This window comes from Elephas maximus, chromosome 20 (genome assembly GCF_024166365.1).
Source record: "Elephas maximus indicus isolate mEleMax1 chromosome 20, mEleMax1 primary haplotype, whole genome shotgun sequence".
Classification (NCBI taxonomy): Eukaryota; Metazoa; Chordata; class Mammalia; order Proboscidea; family Elephantidae; genus Elephas; species Elephas maximus.
In genome coordinates this window covers 44,852,763-44,872,438 of record NC_064838.1, presented here as the reverse complement: position 1 = coordinate 44,872,438, position 19,676 = coordinate 44,852,763, and the positions used below count along the sequence as shown (strand labels likewise).

The following is a 19,676-nucleotide window of genomic DNA, read 5'->3' as shown; positions in this document are numbered from 1 at the left end:
TGACGACCTTACGTACAGCAGAATGAAACGTTGCCCAGTCCTGTGTCATCCTCACGATCACCAGCATGTTCGAGTCCATTGTGGCAGCTACTGTGCCACTTTATCTCACTGAGGGTCTCCCATACCTTCACTTGGCCCTCTACTTCACCAAGCATGATATACTCCTCTAGGAATTGATCCTTCCTGATGATGTGTCCAAAGCAAGCCAGCTGGACATTGTTGGATAAGGTTTTCACTGGCTAATTTTTGGAAGTAGATTCCCAGGCCTTTCTTCTTAGTCTGCGTTAGTCTGGAAGCTCTGCTGAAATGGATGACCCTACTCTTATTTAAAAAACCAGTGGCATAGCTTCCAGCACATAGCAACACATAAGCCACCACAGTACGACAAACTGATAGACAGGTGTGAGGGTTTACAATCAGGTTAACACCTATATTTACTTGTTAAATATTTTACTGTAACTGCTCTGGTGGCGCACTTGTTAAGTGTTTGGCTGCTAACCAGAAGGTCTGCAGTTCGAATCCACCAGCTGCTCCCTGGAAACCCTATGTGGCAGTTCTACTCTGTCCTATAGTGTTGCTATGAGTTGGAATTGACTTGATGGCGATGGGTTTTGGTTGGTTAATAGAAATCGTTGAGTTTAATTAAATATAATTGAAAAGAAAACCTTTTTCCAACCCAGACAACTTCTCCACAAAGGTAGAAGAGAATGAAAACAATTTTATTACTGAATAAACATTAAATTTGTGAAACACAGGACATCTGCTAAAGAGTTTGCAAAGACAGAGGCAACTCATTTCATAGATGTTCTCAAGATAAAAGACTACTAGTCCTCAAATAAAAGGACTTGAAAGCACCATTTATCACACATGGTTTATCCTAAATTCACCTGGTAATTGGGGTGGCCCTTTGCATTTGCTAATTGCCTTTACCAAAGAAATAATAAAAATTCTCACATCTCTATGACAGGTAGATCTTTTTACACTTTGGAGCCAGCCACTTAACTTAAACACCCAAGGAGATGGGAGAGAGGAGCACTAGCTTCCTTGGCATTTACATTTCAAAAACATTCCTCAGTTGTAAAACTGGCAAGAAGCTTACTTAGCCCTTTAAAAAGATTTATATACATTTTCATGGAAGCACCAAAAGAATTTACAAGGTTTCTAAAATTTAAGAAAAAGGAGAGATGGGTTATCTTTCCCTTTTGTACCAGGGAACACTGTATATATACAATTTAGTTTGTATTTACACTTACTGTATCCAAGACTCTGTCTTATTGGGTCGCTATGAGTCAGAATCGACTCGACGGCACTGGGTTTTTTGGGTATCCAAGTATTGTTTCTCGGTAGCCCACGATCATGCTAAGTCAGATGTTAAAATTTCCTGACAATTTTTCATATTTTGCTAATCATAGATGGTACCTTTCATTCCTAAAATTTGTCTTTTGAGATTTCCCGGAGGTTCCTGGAAAATCACAAAGGATTTTTTTCTTTCACCATGTAAAAAGAAAGGTATTAGGAATAATTAGCTTTATTTGATATGAATTGCATGGGGATTTTTATCAAATCGGAAAAAGTGCTTAGTTTTCCTTAGGGTAAATTTGTATTGTGAAATCTTATTAATATATCTCAGAAATTTGATATATTTGATAGTGCTCTCACTGTCCACGAGATAATCCTACTGCTGTTTTGCCTGATACCAGACAACAGTGTAGTGTTATCAGTCATAATTTCAGTTATTTTAAAATATTGCATGCCACAGAAACAACCAAATTACTTTTTCCAATTGCATTACTTTTGTAATGACTTTTCATTACAGCTTTCACCTTTTCAAAGAAATTTTGTCATTTTAAAAAGTAATATATTATTGTGTTTTCAGTGAAGGTTTACACAGCAGTTTCGGTTCCCATTCAACAATTTCTACACAAATTGTTCAGTGATATTGGTTAGAGTCTTCACAATGCATGAACATTTTCATTATTTCTGTTCAGGTTGTTCCATTTTCATTAATCTAGTTTCCCTGGCCCTTTACATTCTCATATAGGTGATTTTTTAAAGGAGTGCAGTAGTTACGGATGATACTGTTTTTTGAGCCAATTTGTTATTTAGCCATTAGGTAACCTCGGGGGTTAATTTTGGTTCAAGGTTTGAAAAGTATCTCAGGGCAATAGTCTCAAGAAGTCCTCTAGTCTCAACCAGTCCACTAAGTCTGTGTTTTTTTTTAGGAATTTGAGGTTCTGCTTCACATTTTTCTTTCATTCTATCAGGGTCCATCTATTGTGATCCAGATTAGAATGGTCAGTAGAGATAGCCAGGCACAATCTAGTTCTTCTGGTCTCAGAGTACATGAGGCCTTGGTTTGTGTAGACTATTTGTCCTGTAGGCTAGTTGTTTGAGCCTTTGGTTTCTTTCTTTCTCTTTTGCTCTGGATGAGTAGAGACCAATAGTTGTATCTTAAATGGCTGCTCACAAGCTTTTAAGACCCAGACACTACTCACCGAACTAGGATGTAGAACATAACTTTGTGAATCATATTATGCCAATTGATCAAGATGTCCCATGAGACTATGGTCCTAATCCTTCAAACCCCAAAATCCAATCCCTTGAGGTGTTTGGTTATGTCTAAGTATCAGTAACTGTGGCCCCTATGTGCTTTATTGTATGTATGAATATCCTTGCCTCCCTTGATGTCCCTTCCCTGCCTCTGCATTACAGGATTATTTTTCTATTACATCTTCATTAAATGTTGTAGGAACTTAAGCTTTAGCCCTGGGCCTCTACTTTGCCTGACACCACTCCTCTTTACACATGATGAGGTCCATCTACCTGAGTGCTCTATTTCCCACTCTCTATCCTTGGAAACTCTATGGGGCAGTTCTACTCTGTCCTACAGGGTCGCTATGAGTCGGAATCGACTTGACAGCACGGGGTTTTTTTTTTTTTTTGGTTTTATCCCACCCCAGACCTCTTCATTCATTGCCTAATTAACTTCTAGTCATCCTTAGAACTTAAATGACATTTCCTGATGCAAATCTTTCCTGAACTTCTGTCTTGGTCAAATTTCTTTAGTACATGAATAGCCTGGCTCTGAGCCAGACTGCCCGGGTTCAAATCCTAGCTCCACCACTCACTAGCCATAGGACCTTGGGAGAGTTAAGAAACCTGTCTATGCCTCAGTTTCCTCATTTATAAATGGGGATAATATCTGTCTCATTAAGTTTTTGTGAGCCTGTTATTAATAATGAGCTAACACACGTAAAGTGCTTAGAACATGGCCAGCCATATAGTAAGTGCTTGATAAATCTTAGCTGTCATTATTACATGCTTTCACAGCACCACGTGCTTCTCCTTTGCAGGACTTATCGGAGTTGGAGTTTAATACTTATTTACGTGATGTTATTATTGACCTTCTCTCCCCATAGACCTTTGCGACAGGGATGATATGTGGTCTTCCCCCAAGGGCATCACCAGGATCTACACCAGGTCTTGGCATCTTGTGTGCTGGATAGTCTCTACTCCTCACCTTTGCCTGGCTCTGTTCCCCAGGAGGCCAACCTCTATGGACAATCCACAGGCTCCCTGGTCCTTTGGTTTCTGGTTGAGTTTGGTCAATGGTAGACACTGGCAGATCAAAGGGAGGGCAGAGAATGAAGTTGGGATTACCCTCTTTCCCTGCCAGGATACAATCTGGTAGCGGCTGTGATTCCTTATTAGAGACCACTGATCCTGTCAGGCAACTTTTATGCGACTATTCTACTATTCAGGTGAACGCATACCTTGCTTTTTTTAGGCCCATAGTTACAATTCCCCCATTATGCCCAGCCCCAGGGCACTGCACCACCCTTTATTGTTTTCTATTATCTGCCCATATATTTATAAACTGTCCCTTCTTCAACCATTGATTTGCTCCAGTGGAGTTTGTCATCTACATCCTTCTGGGACCCTGACAGATACAAGAGGTTCTGTGTCAATGTTTGTTGAATGAATGGGTGGAATCACCTCACTCATCTTAGTCCATTTTATCATATGAAGATAATAATTTTCATTCCAGACCATGCGTCAGGTTACTACGATGGGTTAATAAGAAACAGGAAGTGGACACTTTTAAAGATGAGATACTAGAGCAGGGTTCTCAAACATGAACGCACATCAGAATTACCAGGAAGGCTTGCTGAATTCAGATTGTTGGGCCCCATCAAAAGAGATTCTGATTTGGTAGGTCAGGAAGAGTGTGGGATACCTGGCATTTCTCACAAGTTTTCTGCTGATGTTGATGCACCTAGACTGGAGATCACAGAGAGAAACACTGAACTAGAGAAATGCCAGAATCTTTTGCTACTTATGGACCCCAAGTCTCTTGGTTCCATTAACCATCTTTAAAGACACAGAAGACCGGTACGATATAATCTATGTTTTATTTTACACCTCTCTGATCACTGAAATCTAGATAGAGGGTTTTGCTAAAAAACAAAGGAACACATTTTTTTAAAAAAGGAAAAAAAAAAATGTATGTAGTGAAAAGAAATGCAGGAATCTACTGGGAGCAGATGAAGGCGTGCAAGGCCCCATCTGGGAAGGGCTGCACACACTGCAGGGCATACCTTCAGGAGGCCCATGGAGCCTGGGCCTTAGCCATGACTCAGATTGCTCCACCCCAATCGAGGTTGCATAGGCCTGGGACAGTGTAGACACACCCCTCAAAGTAGAGTAGATGTGCCTCTTCTTTCAGCTTCTTCGGGCCAGAGCGCCCTGTTCCCCACACATATGTCCACCTTCATTCATACATTCACCCAGGCACAGGGACACACACTAATGCCTAAGCACACCTGGTTGCATTCATACACTCACAAAACAATGCTTTCTGATTTCAGGGCTCCATCTTGGGCTCAGTTATCAACTCCAGAGTCGATGTGTGTGAGCAGACTGACAAAGGGCCACCGGAGAGGCAAAGTGTCAGCCATCCATCCTGAGGCCCCAGAAAGGGAGGAAGAGGGAAAATTCTACTGAGCAACTGGGGCTGGGCAGGTTCAGTTAGGGAGGTCTAGACACCAGTTCTGAGAGGCTATCGAGCTCTGCTCTGCTCCTTATTAGCCAGTCAAGAAGGAAGCAGAGTGCCAAGAGGCCAGTCCCCAGGAGGTCTCCCAGTCCTGTAAGGTAGGGGATACAGTGACTGTCAGGATCCAGAGCCTGGTGCCAAGTCACACGAACCATCACTTCTGCCAGGTACAGCAGGATTGTCACCTGATGATAAGGGGCAGATATAGAAGAGAAAATCGAGTCAGAAAGCCAAATATGGCCAAGAAACACCATCAGAGTTTCAAGGGCAGAAATCAAGGTGGACAGTATCAACCCCAGGCAGTCCCCTTTCTCCAGCTTCTCTTGGGGTCTGAAGCTCATCCTTGAACTCATACAGCAGGCTAGAGAAGTCAACCCTCATTCACACTTTCCTAGTCTTCTTTCTGGTGATTAAGCCCTGCTCCCTGTGCCCAGACAGACCTGTGCCACTCACAATCCTTGGACCTCTCTGTGACCCAATGCCCCACTCCTCTCAGGACTTGGAACCTTAGACATGGATCTTGTTAGTACTTAAATTTGGGTTTGCTTGAGATCCTTTCAAGGAAAGGAGTTTTCAATGGCTGGCCTTTCCTGAAGGTGACATGGGGTGGTCCATACAGCCTGGTCAGGGCTTAGGTTTCCACGGTCCCTTGTCCTGGGCTCACCCCAGTTCCCCTCTTTCTCCCTAGTTGGAGCCATACATATGCTGCTATCAGAGCAGCTTCAGGGACTTGGGGACCCCTGCCCTTCAGGGTCAGGAATATGCTGGGATTGCATATGCCAGCCTCCTTAAACTGGGAGATTTGGAAGTGCAAATCCCTGTAATAGCACCACTCTCATGAAATCACCAACCAGCACCCACAGTTCTCCCTACAGAAGCCCTGGGCCCACATTTCCTTGCCCACCTGGGACATCAGCCAGCTAGATTCTCAGCAGACAGGCTGCTCAGAGTACTCTTTTGGTACAGGCACACCAGCTTAACCTCCTCTGCCACCAACCTTATCACCATCCATCCCTGACAGAAGACTATGTATGTCTTTTAGTAGGACCCCAACAGGGGCTGGTCTGTGCTGCAGAGATGTACAGGGCTAATGGACTCTGCTGGGTCGGCTCAGCTGCCTGCTCCGTGACTGCTCCATGATCACATGCTGCATCCCAGCACTATTCCCTGACCCTCTGACAATGAGTGACAAAGTCTTCATGTTTGGAACATGTTTTTGGACTTGAACAAGTTGATGGAACTCCTGGAAGAGGGAGATATGCCCTGTATGTCCAGAAGCCATCTGCTCCTTTCTGAGTATCTCACTCAGGACTGGGAATAAGAAGGGGGTCACCTTTGCTGACTGACTAACCAAATGAATGTTGCTCTTCTGCTGCGGCCATCCTTACCTGGATCAGGCTTGCTAGCAGATACAGCACCAGAAAGGTCTTGCTGCTTGTGACCGAGTGACCTTCTACCAGGTGGATAACTAAGAAGAAAATCAGATGGCCTGGAATCACCAGGAAGAGCAGGACTCTGGCTGACATGGAATTGACTTCTGGAAGAAATAAAACGAAGAAGGTCTCGTGACGTGCCTGGCAGCAGAGGCGACCTTGGGATGTGACAATCTGCAATGATGCGTCCACATTCACTGACCCATTTATCCCACAAGTCTATTAAGCATCTGTTGTGTGCCAGACACTGCTCTAACAGATGGGGACACAGTTCTGTCCCTTCCTTCATGGAGCTCACATTTTAGAGATGAGAGACAAACAATAATTGAGTAAGTACAAACAGACAAATACTATCAAGAAAATAAAACAGGGTAACATGATAAAGAATGAAATATACACTAGTGGGAATGAGTTACTCGAGACTGGAAGAGCTCTCCGAGGAGATGACATGTAAACTGAGATCCTGCATGGATAAGGGAGGTGGAGAGCAAACTCTAGGCAGAGGAAAGGGAATGTGCAAGGGGTTTAAAAAAAAATCCATTGCCGTTGAGTCGATTCTGACTCAGAGCAATCCTATAGGGCAGAGTAGAACTGCCCCTTGGGGTTTCCAAGGAGCACCTGGTAGATTTGAACTGCCGACCTTTTGGTTAGCAGCCATAGCTCTTAACCACTATGCCACTGGTGTTTCTGCAAGGGGCTTAGGAACCTGGAAATAAGGAAAAAAAGGGTTAAGAGTGTGTAGATATAGTGATCTGGGAAGAGACACAAGATAAGGCAGGAGGCGCTGTGCAAATTGGGGTTGAGGAAACTGGATTTAATTTCAAGTATGTTGGGAGTCATTGGGAGATTTTAAGCAGACAGGGATATGAACTCATTTATGCTTTAAAAAGAGCACTCTGGCTACTGTGTGGATTCCAGGTGGCAAGAATGGATATAAGGAGAAGCAGAGATCACTGATATCATCTGAAAGACACGCTGATGGAAACAGTAAGCTGATAAGAGCTATATTTGGAGGAGACAGCAAACAGAACTTTTTTAAGGACTGGACATAGGGAGGGAGGGAAAGAAAGATCAGTGATCACTTCTAGGATTTTTGCTCTGAGCAACTGGATAAATAGGGTACCATTACAGAGATGGAGAAGAATGGAGGAAGAGGAAGTTTGGGGCCATTTTAGACATAATGATCATTCAGGTATAATGTGGCACCCACCGCCTCCTGCTGAGGTGGTATAAGAGAAGGCTGGGCAGTAATGAGGCCCTCTTCCCATGGTGTCAGTGGAGACCATGTAAGGAGCTTAGACTTCCACCCCCATCTTATAGTAACAAGGCACTATCCCCCTCCCCATCAAGGTTGTTTCAGAGGAGACCAAGTAAAATGCTGTAATGTCACCACTGCACAGAGACAGTGAGGCCTCCCCACACCACGGTGTCAGTAGAGGCCATGTTGTAAGTAGTAACAGGCACTCCCATGTCTCCCAGTCAAGATGGTGTCAGTGGAGGCTTAGTGATGAGTCTCAGCCTCCATATCCACCTGGCGGTAAGAAAGCAGTACATTCCCTTACCTCCTAATACAGTGTCAGAGGAGGAGGCTAGCTAAAACAGAAGCTTTAAATATGGTCCAGAGTCTCATAATACCCAAAATGTCCAGGATTCGATCTAACATCACTCATCATACCAAGAACCAGAAAAAAGAAAGACAATCAAAAGACACCAACACCAAGACGACCTGGATGTTAGAACTGTCTGAAAATTATTTTCATAAAGCCATCATAAAAATGCTTCAACAAGCAATTAGGAAAACACTTAAAATAATAATAAAAAAAAAGGTGTCAGCAAAGAAACAGAAGATACAAAAATAACCAAATGGAATTTTGGAACTGAAAAAAAAATGCAATAATTGAAATAAAAACTCAATGAATAGGGTCAACAGCAGAATGGAGAGGACAAAGGAAAAAAATCAGTGAACTCGAAGATGTAATGATAAGAATTATCCAATCTAAACAATAGAGAGAAAAATAGGCTGGAAAAAAAAAGATGAACAGAACCTCAGGGACAATCTAACAACCCTGTCATTCAGAGTACCAGAAGGAGAGGCAAAAGATGGTGGAGCTGAGAAAGTACTAAAAAAAATAATGGCTGAAAATTTCCCAAATTTGACAAAAGATATAAGTCTACAGGTTTAAGGAGCTGAGAAAGCCCCAAATAGGATAAACCCTAAGAATCCATGCCAATACATATCATAATCTAACTTCTAAAACCACAGGCAAAGAAAAAATCTTGAAATAAGTAAGAGAGAAATGACATCCTACTTACACAGGAAAAACAAATCAAGTTACAACAGACGCCCCATCTGAAACCATGGAGGTCAGAAAGAAGTGGCACCACATTTTTCAAGTGTTGAAAGGACCTAATGACCAACCCGAATTCGATATCCAGCAAAAATATCCTTCAGGAATGTGCCGGCAGACTTAACCCAGAAGAATGGCTAAAGGTAGTTCTTCAAACAGAAAGGAAATGATAAAATAAAATGGGAGAAAAGATCCAATTTATAAAAGCAATAAAAAGATCGGACACCTTCAATGGCTTCCCCTGGTTCTCAGAATAGAATCTAGTCTTTTCTCAAGCTTCAAGGTCCTATAGAATCAACTCCTTCCTAGCTCTCTGGCCTCAGTTTTCCTTCATTCTCTCCCCTGCTCACTGTGCTCAGCTCTCTAAACTTGCCAAGCTCCTTCCTGCCTCCAGGCCTTTGCTGGGCGTGTTCCCTCTGCCTTGAAGGTCCTCAGAGAGGACGTTAATTCTCTAATCCCAAATATGTGTCTCCTGCAACTGTATTTCACTGCACCCTGTGTTTTTGCCCTTTAGAACATCACAGTGTGTAATTATGTGTTTATTTCTTTTACGTTTATCTGCCCTTCTGGACTAAGTACTCCATGAGGGAAAGAATCTGCTTTCTCTGTTTCACCACTGTGACCTCATAGACATTCAATAAATTTTTTTTTTTGAGTGAATGAATGAATGAATGAATTAAAGCAGGGGTGAAGAGTCAAGGTCTTTGGGATGCTGGGGTCCCAAAAATGACCAACGCTGAGGTCAGCACTGGCTTTAGGCTTCCATTGTTATAAACACCAGATTCCAATGACATCGATTTTTTTTTTCCCAATTACATTGATTTGTAACTTGTTCAAAGAAATGGCCCTTTGGCCTCTGGAAGGCAATAGACCCACCTGAGGAGCAGAAGGTAGAGCATGGATTAGGCCAGAATTTTTTCATCCAGAGGGGCAGGACCCCAGGTGTGCTCCAAATATGCAGGTAGGTAGAGATCCGGCTGGTCTGAATGGCCACTAGATTGCCACCAACACCTGGAAGGAGAAAAAGAAGCTGGTTTCCCTTTCTGCATGCCAGTGTCTGAGTTTTACCCCTTATTTTAAGTTCGCTTTTTTTTCCAGGAAGCCTTCCTTAATTGATTCAGGTCTTGATGTCTTTTCCTTCCTTCCCCCTGGACCACAGATGGTGTTTGCCACCAAGCAAAGGTGGCCCAGACCTTGTCAAAGAGATTCTGAGGTAATAACTGTATCACCTTAACAGCTGGCATCTCTTAAGGTGAGGAGACGGTGTCTGGCAAAATAGCTTCTCAATAAATATTTGCTGAATAGAGGGAGGGTAAAAGGGAAGGACGGAATTCAGGAAGAGAGCCAGGATGAGGGCAGGAGACAGGACAGATGAGTCTATGGGAAAACAGCTTGACAAGCCACTCTGGGTAAGAAAGCAAAACCTCAGAAAGATGGCTAAGCTGGAAAATTTGAGAAAATCATTATTTTTTACACTCGAAGGTGGGAAGGGGAAGAAAGTGAACAGTGGATAAGAGCAGGGCAGTGAAAGGAGAGGACACTGCCCTACGGAGACAGAGAGGCACGAAGTGAAGCACCACTGGAAACCTCACATGGCTGGGTGTCCGGAGGGGCTTTTAGGAAAAGACGTTCTCTGCTGTGCCATCTCAGGTCGCATGCTGTGTGGTCCCCTCTCTGGGGCCCCCAAGTGGTTAGCATACACTCCTGCATACATACATGCCGTTTCAGATAAGCTTGTGGAAGGGGATTTCTTTGGGGGAAATTTAGAAGAGCTAGAGGTTATGAACAGATTGATGGGGCACAGAATATGGACAGTGCCCGGAAGCAGAGTCAGAAGTCAAGAAAACACATACATACGTGTTGCTCCCCAGAAATTCTGGGGCTCCTTGCTGAGACCCCAGGCTTCCATGGGGTGTGGAGAGCTGATGTATCCCTGTAGAGCCCACGGTAACTGTTTCTTTGAGAGAGTGCTGAGAGAAGCGGGGTGGGTTGCCCCCATCCTACTTCCTCAGCCCCAGGGAGGGCAATCTGTCACTGGGCCAGATAGGCATCAGTGACCTCCAGGGGCAGAAAGTGGACTGCCTCAGCTGTTCCTGAGGATGCAAAGAATGGTCTGTGGGCCAAGGATGGCTACAGATCAATCTTGTTTGGTTTGCACATGATATATACAAGAAAAAAAAAAGGGAGGGGGAACTCTCATATTGATTGGCAGCATTTACCAAATAGGCATGTTTATATAAAATCCAGATTCCCAGCTTCTCTTAACAAATCAGCTCCGGGAACTCTGAGTCCACATTCCCACAAGGCAACAACTGGCTGGAGCTAAGTAGTCGTTACTCCCTTCAGACTCGAAACGCCCTGTACTTTGCTGCATTCCCTACCCTTCCTTACTGGCTAGCTACTGTCTTGCCTGCTTAACTCATTCGTGCTGCTTACGTGGCACCTGCAGGCATCTGAGTTGGTGACATCGGAGATAATCATCCTGAGCTTATGGCCATCTGCACATGACCTAGCGTCACTGTTTTCACTCACTGTGCCTGGCTCGTCTGTGACAAAAGCACACCCCAGGACTGGGCCATGCAAGGAACACAGGCCTGGGTCCCAGACCTGGGTGCTGTGCACCTGCATGGGGCTTCCTGAGGGTCTCTAAAGCCTGTATCTGCAGTCTTATAAGGACAGAGCCTGGGGACCAAGCAAACTGGGCAATAAGTTACCACATTTCATTGTTCTCCTGATTGGCCAGTTCCATTGCAGAGCCTTATCAGAAACCTGACACAAAGTCAAGCTTTGGTTAAAACAGGAGTCATAAACACAAATGTCTACAGGTCTAAACCTGGATGGTAAATAAGTGAAGGGGGTCAGATGTAAGACAATAGGGAGTGGTGGGGATTGAGGCAAAACTGAGAAGCACGTGTCCTATTTCAAGGCAGGGTGGAAGCAGCTGAGGCTCTGTTTCAGTCCCAGAATGCAAATCAAGTATTGTCGCAGCCTTAATTGTTAAGAAGACAAAAATATCGATTTTTATGCATAAGTGTCTGATTTTTAAAGGTCATCAATGAATCTGAATAATAAAAAATAACAACAAAAGCATGAGAGCCCAACAACCCAGTTCTAAAGGCCACGCTCAGTCTATAAGCAGCCAGCAGGTTCTGGGTTCAGCCCTCCAAGCTGCTGCCCTGTCAGGGTGCTCAGAGCCCTTTGGCACCTATGAGGAACAGGGTAAGTTGACGAGAACGGCGGGCAGGGCTTTCTCACCCAGGTCCCCTGCAGGACGGGGTATGTCTGTGCCTGAGGTCCTGAATGCTGCCTCTGAGGGCCTGGAGCTGGACCTCTGAAGTCTTTTCTGTTCAGGTGCAGCCAATGCCTGGGAGCCAACCCTGCCCGGGGACCCCAGGGACACAGGCAGATTGCCTTGAGTACCTACCACATATGATGGGGGTGAAGATGGCCATGCCTCGGTACTGCGGCTCAGAGATGGTTTTGCTCAGGATGATTCCTCCAAAACTGGGAGACAGCACACAGTGTTCCCATGGTCAGCAGGCCGCACTCGCGGGACCTTGCAACCCTCCCTGTCTGAGCCGTCTGTCAGCCTACTTCCCAGCCCAGGGCCCACTTTCCTGTTCCCTACACGAAATATATGTTGGGGCTAAGCTAGTCTCCCAGTGATCTCCTCACACCGCATATATTTTCCATCTCCACCTCTGTTCTGAGTTTCAGCTATTCTGGGAGCCCACTAGATAATGTCAATCCGTCTGAAAAAAAAAAAAGAAAAAAAAGCCTTTCCAGGGTCGCTCAGCTGGCTGGGCTGTCCCACGGCCGCTCCACCACAACTGAGAAGCTCAGGAATAGCATCACAGGCCTGCTGTTCTAGGAAAACGTTGCAGCAAGACCTTCCCAGCCCTTGGAACTAGAGCCCTGAAGAAGTTAGATCCATTTCCAATAAGGAGCCTTCTGGAAGACACCTAGACCATGACCTCTTCTTCCCGAGATTCAGTTAGGAAAACATGCCAGAATATACCCGGGTGGCCCTGAGCAAGTTGTCCTAGCAGGAAACAGCTCTGAGGGTGAAAGTGCTCAGAGCCAGGGCCCTGGTCTCAGCTTAGGCCTGAGAGCCCAAGGGGGCACTACCTGCACAGCCCCTCTAGGTCCCACCAGCTGCCATGCTTTTGGAAACACTGCCTGGGCAGGCAAAGGAATTAAAAGAGCTGCAGCCTTGAGGTCCCATGATGGACCCACTGCAGCCTAACAGGAGTCTGGTCCCCCAGGACCTCTGCTGGGCACAGGCCATGTGAGACCTGGTGTCCAACAGCAACCAGGTGTGGCAGTGGGCCGTGGTGCCAGTGGATGCATCTGACTTTCCCAGTTTGGGCTCCTCCTGGCTCCCTGGTGCTCTGGCCCTTGTAAACAGGATTGCCTCCTTTAGAATGAATAAGCTCCAGGGTGAGAGGGTGGCCTCAAGGAGGTTTCCCGCAGACGATAAAGTGAAGAGGTTTGGGACTGGGAAGTTCGTGAAGTCATGAAAGTCACCCTTCATTCCAACCTCCACCATCGAGGTAGTGAATGCCACCCTCCCTCCAGGGGGCACCACTGTCCTCAGCTGCTGCCAGACCAGAGGCCATGGGTGGCAAGAGGAGCAGGAGAGAAGGGGACAGTGGCTTTGCTCACGCTCACCTGCTGATGACCATTGCTAGGATGATGGGGAACCACCCAAACTTGAGGATCTTCACGATAGGTGGGCTCTGCTTGGCTATGATGCCCCACACTGGGGTCAGAGCAACAAAGGCCACACAGACCAGTGGCATCAGGTACCAGTTGTCTGTAAGAGGAAGACAGGATGCCACGCTGAGGGGTGGGGAAGGTCAGTCCTGGCCTGAGCAGGGTCAGAGATGTGTACGGGGGCTTGGGATTAAGGGCACTACAGGTCTGAGGAAGCACTTTTTTCCTTGTCAGTTTAGGATGGACTCCAGTCCCAAAGAATGTTCACCATCCCGTTATGCACCCAGAAAAGTTCCTTCCTCTCTATCTCCGGAATTTCTACCGTAATCACTGCTACTTGTGTGACTTTTTGCTGTGTTTCCAGCCTCTGTCTCCTTCTGTCCCAACCTTATCATCATTTTTATGATTATCATTAATGGGAGTGTGATATGTGCCAGCATTGTTCTAAGCACTTTACTCCTGTGATTTACTTTCATCTTTTGAACAACCTGCTGAGATGTCATCCTGAGGAGATAGAAGTTAAAGAGAAGCCTACCCAGGGCCCACAGCGAAGAAGAGCTTGACACAGCCAGAGTCAACCAGGTGATGCCCTGCCCTGGTCCTTGCTGAGTCCCAGTCCACAGTTGGCTCCTCAGCTTCCCCGCCCCTGCAGTGTCTTCTTCAACCGGTGTGGGGCCAGTGATGACTGCCCTGGGTCCAAGTTAGTTTCCCACTTCCTGGGCCCAGGATGGGCCTGGCACACTTCAGCACACGTGTGGGCACCACTTTCTTACAGTCTTGTACTCTGTGCATCTGAGTTTCATCTTCCAGACACACAGAACAAGAGAGCATCTTCTAGATACTGGCTTTCTCCAGAACACTCTCTAGAGCTGATCCTTTAGAGTACAGGTTCCAGGGTGGTGCGCTGCCTACCTGCTGACTTGGTTCCAATACTCATGTGCCCAGGCACGAGTCTGAGTCCCTTATCCTCTTTCTCTGGGCAGGATCATTAGGAATTCCCCTCTTGTCCTCCACTGCATCCAAAAATTATGGTCAGTTCCTCTGCCACAAGGGATGCCTGTCCTCATGGGCAGCTGGAAGGAAGGACAGGCCACCAATGCCTGCGACTGGCTACGAACAAGTACATCATGGTGGAAATGGCCGACCTCTTTACCATCCCAGAAGATAGGAGGATGGCAAGCTTAGAGCAGATCTTGAGCTCTCTGGGGCATTTACTTGCAGGGCTTTGAGTCCAGTCCAATTTTAAAATAACTACTCACTAGCCCCCATAGGAACCCTGGTGGCACAGTAGTTAAGAGCTCGGCTGCTAACCGTAAAAGGTCAGCAGTTCAAATCCACCAGCCACTCCTTGGAAGGAAACCCTATGGGGCAGTTCTACTCTGTCCTACAGGGTCGCTATGAGTCAGAATTGACTCAACAGCAACAGATTTTTGGGTTTAGCCCCCACAGAGGTTCCTGGCTCATATTCTTCCCAGCATCTTAAGGAGTGTGGCTTGTCTTCTCAACAACTCAGTAAGCCTGTCCACCAGAGAGGAACTACAGCCCGCTGCTCGCTCACTCAATCATGGAAGGTCATTTCCTGTGTGCCAGGCCTGGCGACTCCCTTACTGCAGCAAAGACAAACCCATCGCCTCATTGAAGACAGGCAACCTGACAACGGCTTACCATCTAAGGAGGCATGTGTGGAAATATGTGAGCGGTACAGTAGGGGACACAGAGGAAGGTATGGGGGCATGTAACTCATTTATTTTGCAAACCAAGCTCAAGTAATTAGTGCAAATGGAAATCATCTTTTTCAAATCCAGTTTGATGTAAAAATATAATCAGGTGATCTTATTCAATTCCTGCAGTTGACCATTGCCATTTACCTGAGCTTCGAGAATCTTCCAGGTATCTCCAAACCATTAGCTATCGTTGATGGCAGGCAAGACAAAGGATGGCAATGAGACGGCCCCAGAACTGGGACAGAAAAGGATTCCAGTGCTGTTACATTCTAAATCATAGTTGTGTTCTTTCAGCACTGCATTTGGGAACATTTAAAAACGAGGTTGTTTCACAAGTCACTGGGTCCATATTCCCACATTAAAAAAAAAACATGGCAACACTGAATTGGAGCTTTGTTGAGGCTGTTGCCTTAAGCTAGGGAATTTCCTTCAAATAACCACTGCCATACACCCCGCCACTCCTTACAGGCTCATCCCTGTCCACCTCACTCATTGATGCTCCCTCCCACAGGCATGTGAGGTAGCAACCAGGCTCTGAATCAACAACACACTAGTCCAAAGTTGTGTAGACCTGTATCAGGGAGATTGGACCAGGCTGAAAGCCTTCATGTTCTGAGGCAGAAATGGAACACTCAGGGGGGACTGGTCAACTGTGAAAACCCAGCAAGGGGAAGATCATCTGCTCCAGGGTAATGTTGCCTGGCCATGAGAGAAAGCACTGTTCCCCAAGGGGCATCTCTGCTCTATGGTGAAGTTAAGGCCACGAGGCCCTGGGCCACAAGACATGTGGACACGTCCTTCAACCCTCTGACCCTGTCACTAGGCAACCTTCTGAGGAGCCCTGAGTTTCTCTCACCTTGTGCCTGCGGGGAGAGTGCACTCTGCTGTGGCTCCCCCATTTCTCCCGCAACCATTTCCTTGGTAGAGGCTGTTTACTTGCAGCTGGTGAGAACTGCCTTCCCCAGGAGGCAGATCGCCCTGCGAGGATATGTCCAAGTGGCAGACCAGCCCTCTACCCTCAGACCCTGCCTGGCTCTCCCTGAATCCCTCTGTCGTAAAGCGTGACGTAACAACCGGTGTTTCTGAGGAGCTGGGCTGCTATTCCCCCTCACACGGTTTGAAGAGCACTTGATCGGAACATTTCTTACTTGCTGTATGACCTCAGGTTTTCCGTCTATAAAAGGAGGGTTTTGGGCCCCACGACACCTTGGGTTCCTGGCTGTGGGTGTGAAGCCCATTTGAATGATGCTGGCTGGGTACAAAAGCTCTCACTCAGCCTTGGTGGTGACCTGCCCTGAGACCCCTCTTCCTTGGGGCCTCCCTACCTTTGTGTTTATAGAAGAAGCTGCTGACCAAAGCCAGAATGGACAGTGTGATGAGGTCTCCCAGGCTGGCTGCAATGGGGGTGGCGATGTTGTCTGGGTTGACCCTGAACTTCCGAGCTCCAATTACTATACAGACCATCAGCATTCCTGCAGAGACAGACGGGAGAGAAAGGAGATTCAGATTCCAGGAAGTCAATGACTCTAAGAAGGCTTGGGGACACAGCGGCTATGGCATGGTGATGTGACAGAAGTGAGCCATGAGGCTCCCTACTATCTTGCTGGACATCTGTCCAAGCCTAGGTTTGAAGCCAGGCTGCCACAATGCGTTCAGAGTCTCTCCCACTACCCTGGATGCCTAAAACAGCTGGAACAGCTGGATCTAATTTGAGACTGGAAAAGTTGGATCTACTTTGAGACTGCAGAGAGATGCTAAGAAGTGGCCAGAAAGCTTTTTTTTTCCCCTTCAATTTTTATATTTTATTTTTATTGTTGCTGCTGAGAATATACACAGCAGGACATACGCCAATTCAACAAATTTCTACCTGTACAATTCCATGACATTGATTACATTCTTTGAGTTGGGCCACCATTCTCACTCTCCTCTTCCAAGTTGTTCCTACCCCATTAACATAAACTCACTACCCACTGAGGTTCCTATTTAATCTTCTGAGAGGCTGTTGTCAGTTTGATCCCATACAGACATCTTAAAAGAGCACAATGCTCAAGGCAGACATTCTTTACTAGTTAAGCTAAACTATTGTTTGGTTTTAAGAAGACTTCAGGGGTATTTTCGGTTTAAGAATTAAAGATTATCTCATGGCAATAGTTTCAGCGGTTCATCCAGCCTCCATGGTTCCAGAGAGTCTGCAGAATCTTCTGTAGTACCCTCAATCAAAAGTTCAACGTGCAAAACATCTCACAACATGGTTGAATCTGGAGGGCATTACGCTAAGTGAAATAAGTCAATCACAAATGGACAAACATTGTATGACCCAAAAAACCAAACCAAACCCACTGCTGTCAAGTTCATTCCAACTCATAGAGACCCTATAGGACAGAGTAAAACTGTCCCATAGAGCTTCCAAGGAGTGGCTGGTGGATTTGAACTGCCGACTTTTTGGTTAGCAGCTGAGCTCTTACAACTGCTATGCCACCAGGGCTCCCAATATTGTATGAGACCACTATTATAAAAACCCAAGAAAATATTTACACACAGAAAAAAAAATCTTTGATGGTTATCAGGGAGAGAAAAGATGGGGAGGGGGAATCTCTAACTAGATAGTAGACAAGTGTTAACTTTGGTGAGGGGAAAGGCAACACACAATATAGAGGAAGTCAGCACAACGTGACCAAGGCAAAGTCATAGAAGCTTCCTAGACACATCCAAACACCTTGAGGGATGGAGTTGCTGGGGCTGAAGGCTGGGGACCATGGTCTCGGGGACATCTAGGTCAACTGACATAACAGTTCATAAAGAATATGTTCTATATCCTACTTTGGTAAGTAGTATCTGGGGTCTTAAAAGCTCGCGAGTGGCCATCTATGATACATCTATTGGTCCTATCACGTTCAGAGCAAAGAAGAATGAAGAAAACCAAAGACAAAAGGAAAATATTAATCCAAAGGACTAATGGGCCACATGAACCACAGCCTCAACCAGCCTGAGCCCAGAAGAACTAGATGGTTCTCAGCTACCACTACCAACCACTCTGACAGGGGTCACAATAGAGGGTCCAGGACAGAGTGGGAGAAAAATGTAGGACAAATGATCAAATTTACAAAAAAAGACCAGACTTACTGGTCTGACAGAGACTGGAGGAACCCCAGACCATGGCCCCTGGACGCCCTGCTAACTCAGAACTGAAGCCATTCTTGAAGTCTACCTTTCAGCCAAAGATAAGACAGGCCTATAAAACAAACAACAACACGTGAGGAATGTGCTTCTTAGATCACAAGGGACAGGAAAACTGGAAGAATGAACACAGAGAACCCAGGGTGGAAGGGAAAGGGGAAGAGTGCTGACAGGTTGTGGGGATAGCAACCGGTGTCACAAAACAATTTGTGTATAAATTTTTGGAATGAAAAACTGATTTGGGTATAAATTTTCACCTAAAACACACACACACACACACAAAAGTTCAGTAATGGTAGCCAGGCACCATCCAGTTCTGGTCTCATGGCAAAGAGGGCAGTTATTCATGGGGGCAACTGCATTTCCTCCTCTTATTCCTGACTCTCCTTCTTCCTCTGTTGCTCCAGGCAGACAGAGACTAACCGTTGTATCTTGGATGTGGCCAGAAAGCTTTGATGATACCCTCCAGCCAACTAGGAAGCGAGCCAAGGCAGGTCACCTGTAACTACTAAGACATGGGCTCGCAGCCCAATGCTGCTTTGAAGGCTACTCCAAAACTGCTCCGAGCAATGGTGCCCGAGGGACTGGGTACAGGCCTCCCTTGTCTGTCCAGATCCTCTGAGAAGCAGACGCCAAGGTGGGATTAGAGTGCCTGATGAGTAGGGCCAAGCCTGTTCTTGGGAATGGAGAGGGAGGCGGGGAACTGGGAATGGCCAGAGCGCCATGTTGGCTGGACCCTGGGGAGTAAAGAGGGAAAGAAGGGAAGAAGGAGGTATAAGGACCTTAACAGGCAGTGCAGTGCTAAGGCCATGAGCAAGGCTGTGAGGAGCCCTCAAGTCACATCCCTCAAGCTTGCAGCACCCAGGTGGGGGCTGAGAGTGCCCTTAGTGACGACTGCAGAACAGCTAGCTGTCAGACACAGTCAGAGAGCTGAGTGGTCCATCTTTTTGGTACCATATCTCTGAAATTCCACTTGGTTCTGACTGTTTCAGAAAGTTAACAACACAGCTCACCTTTCTACCCCACTACATCACCTCCTAGCACTTAATTCAAAAGAATTTTATTTACTTCTTTAAGAAGATACTTTGTACCTTGGCTATTGGTATTTAACACTACCTAGGATCCTGTAATTCTAAAAATAATTAAAATTATCACCTGCAGCTGGTGCCTGATTTCTACCACCAGCCACGGCTACGACCTGAAATGTCAGTCTAAGTGAAGGGCT

At 46.0% G+C, this 19,676-nt stretch overlaps 1 protein-coding gene across 6 annotated transcripts in view; it reads right to left on the bottom strand.

Moving 5' to 3' along the window:
• Positions 1-3,811: 3,811 nt before the first annotated feature.
• Positions 3,812-19,676, bottom strand: part of SLC41A3 (solute carrier family 41 member 3) — a 78,183-nt gene continuing 62,318 nt past the window's right edge. For 2 of the 6 annotated variants that reach the window (XM_049861818.1, XM_049861816.1), the window contains exons 5-10: positions 16,600-16,746; positions 13,506-13,650; positions 12,259-12,338; positions 9,711-9,845; positions 6,442-6,590; positions 3,812-5,238 (exon numbers count right to left, since the gene is read on the bottom strand). In XM_049861818.1, coding sequence (XP_049717775.1) covers positions 5,029-5,238; positions 6,442-6,590; positions 9,711-9,845; positions 12,259-12,338; positions 13,506-13,650; positions 16,600-16,746 — 866 coding nt within the window. In that variant the 3' untranslated portion in view covers positions 3,812-5,028. The remainder of the gene's footprint in view (positions 5,239-6,441; positions 6,591-9,710; positions 9,846-12,258; positions 12,339-13,505; positions 13,651-16,599; positions 16,747-19,676) is intronic. The other 4 variants (XM_049861819.1, XM_049861815.1, XM_049861814.1 and 1 more) reach the window with 4 other exon arrangements.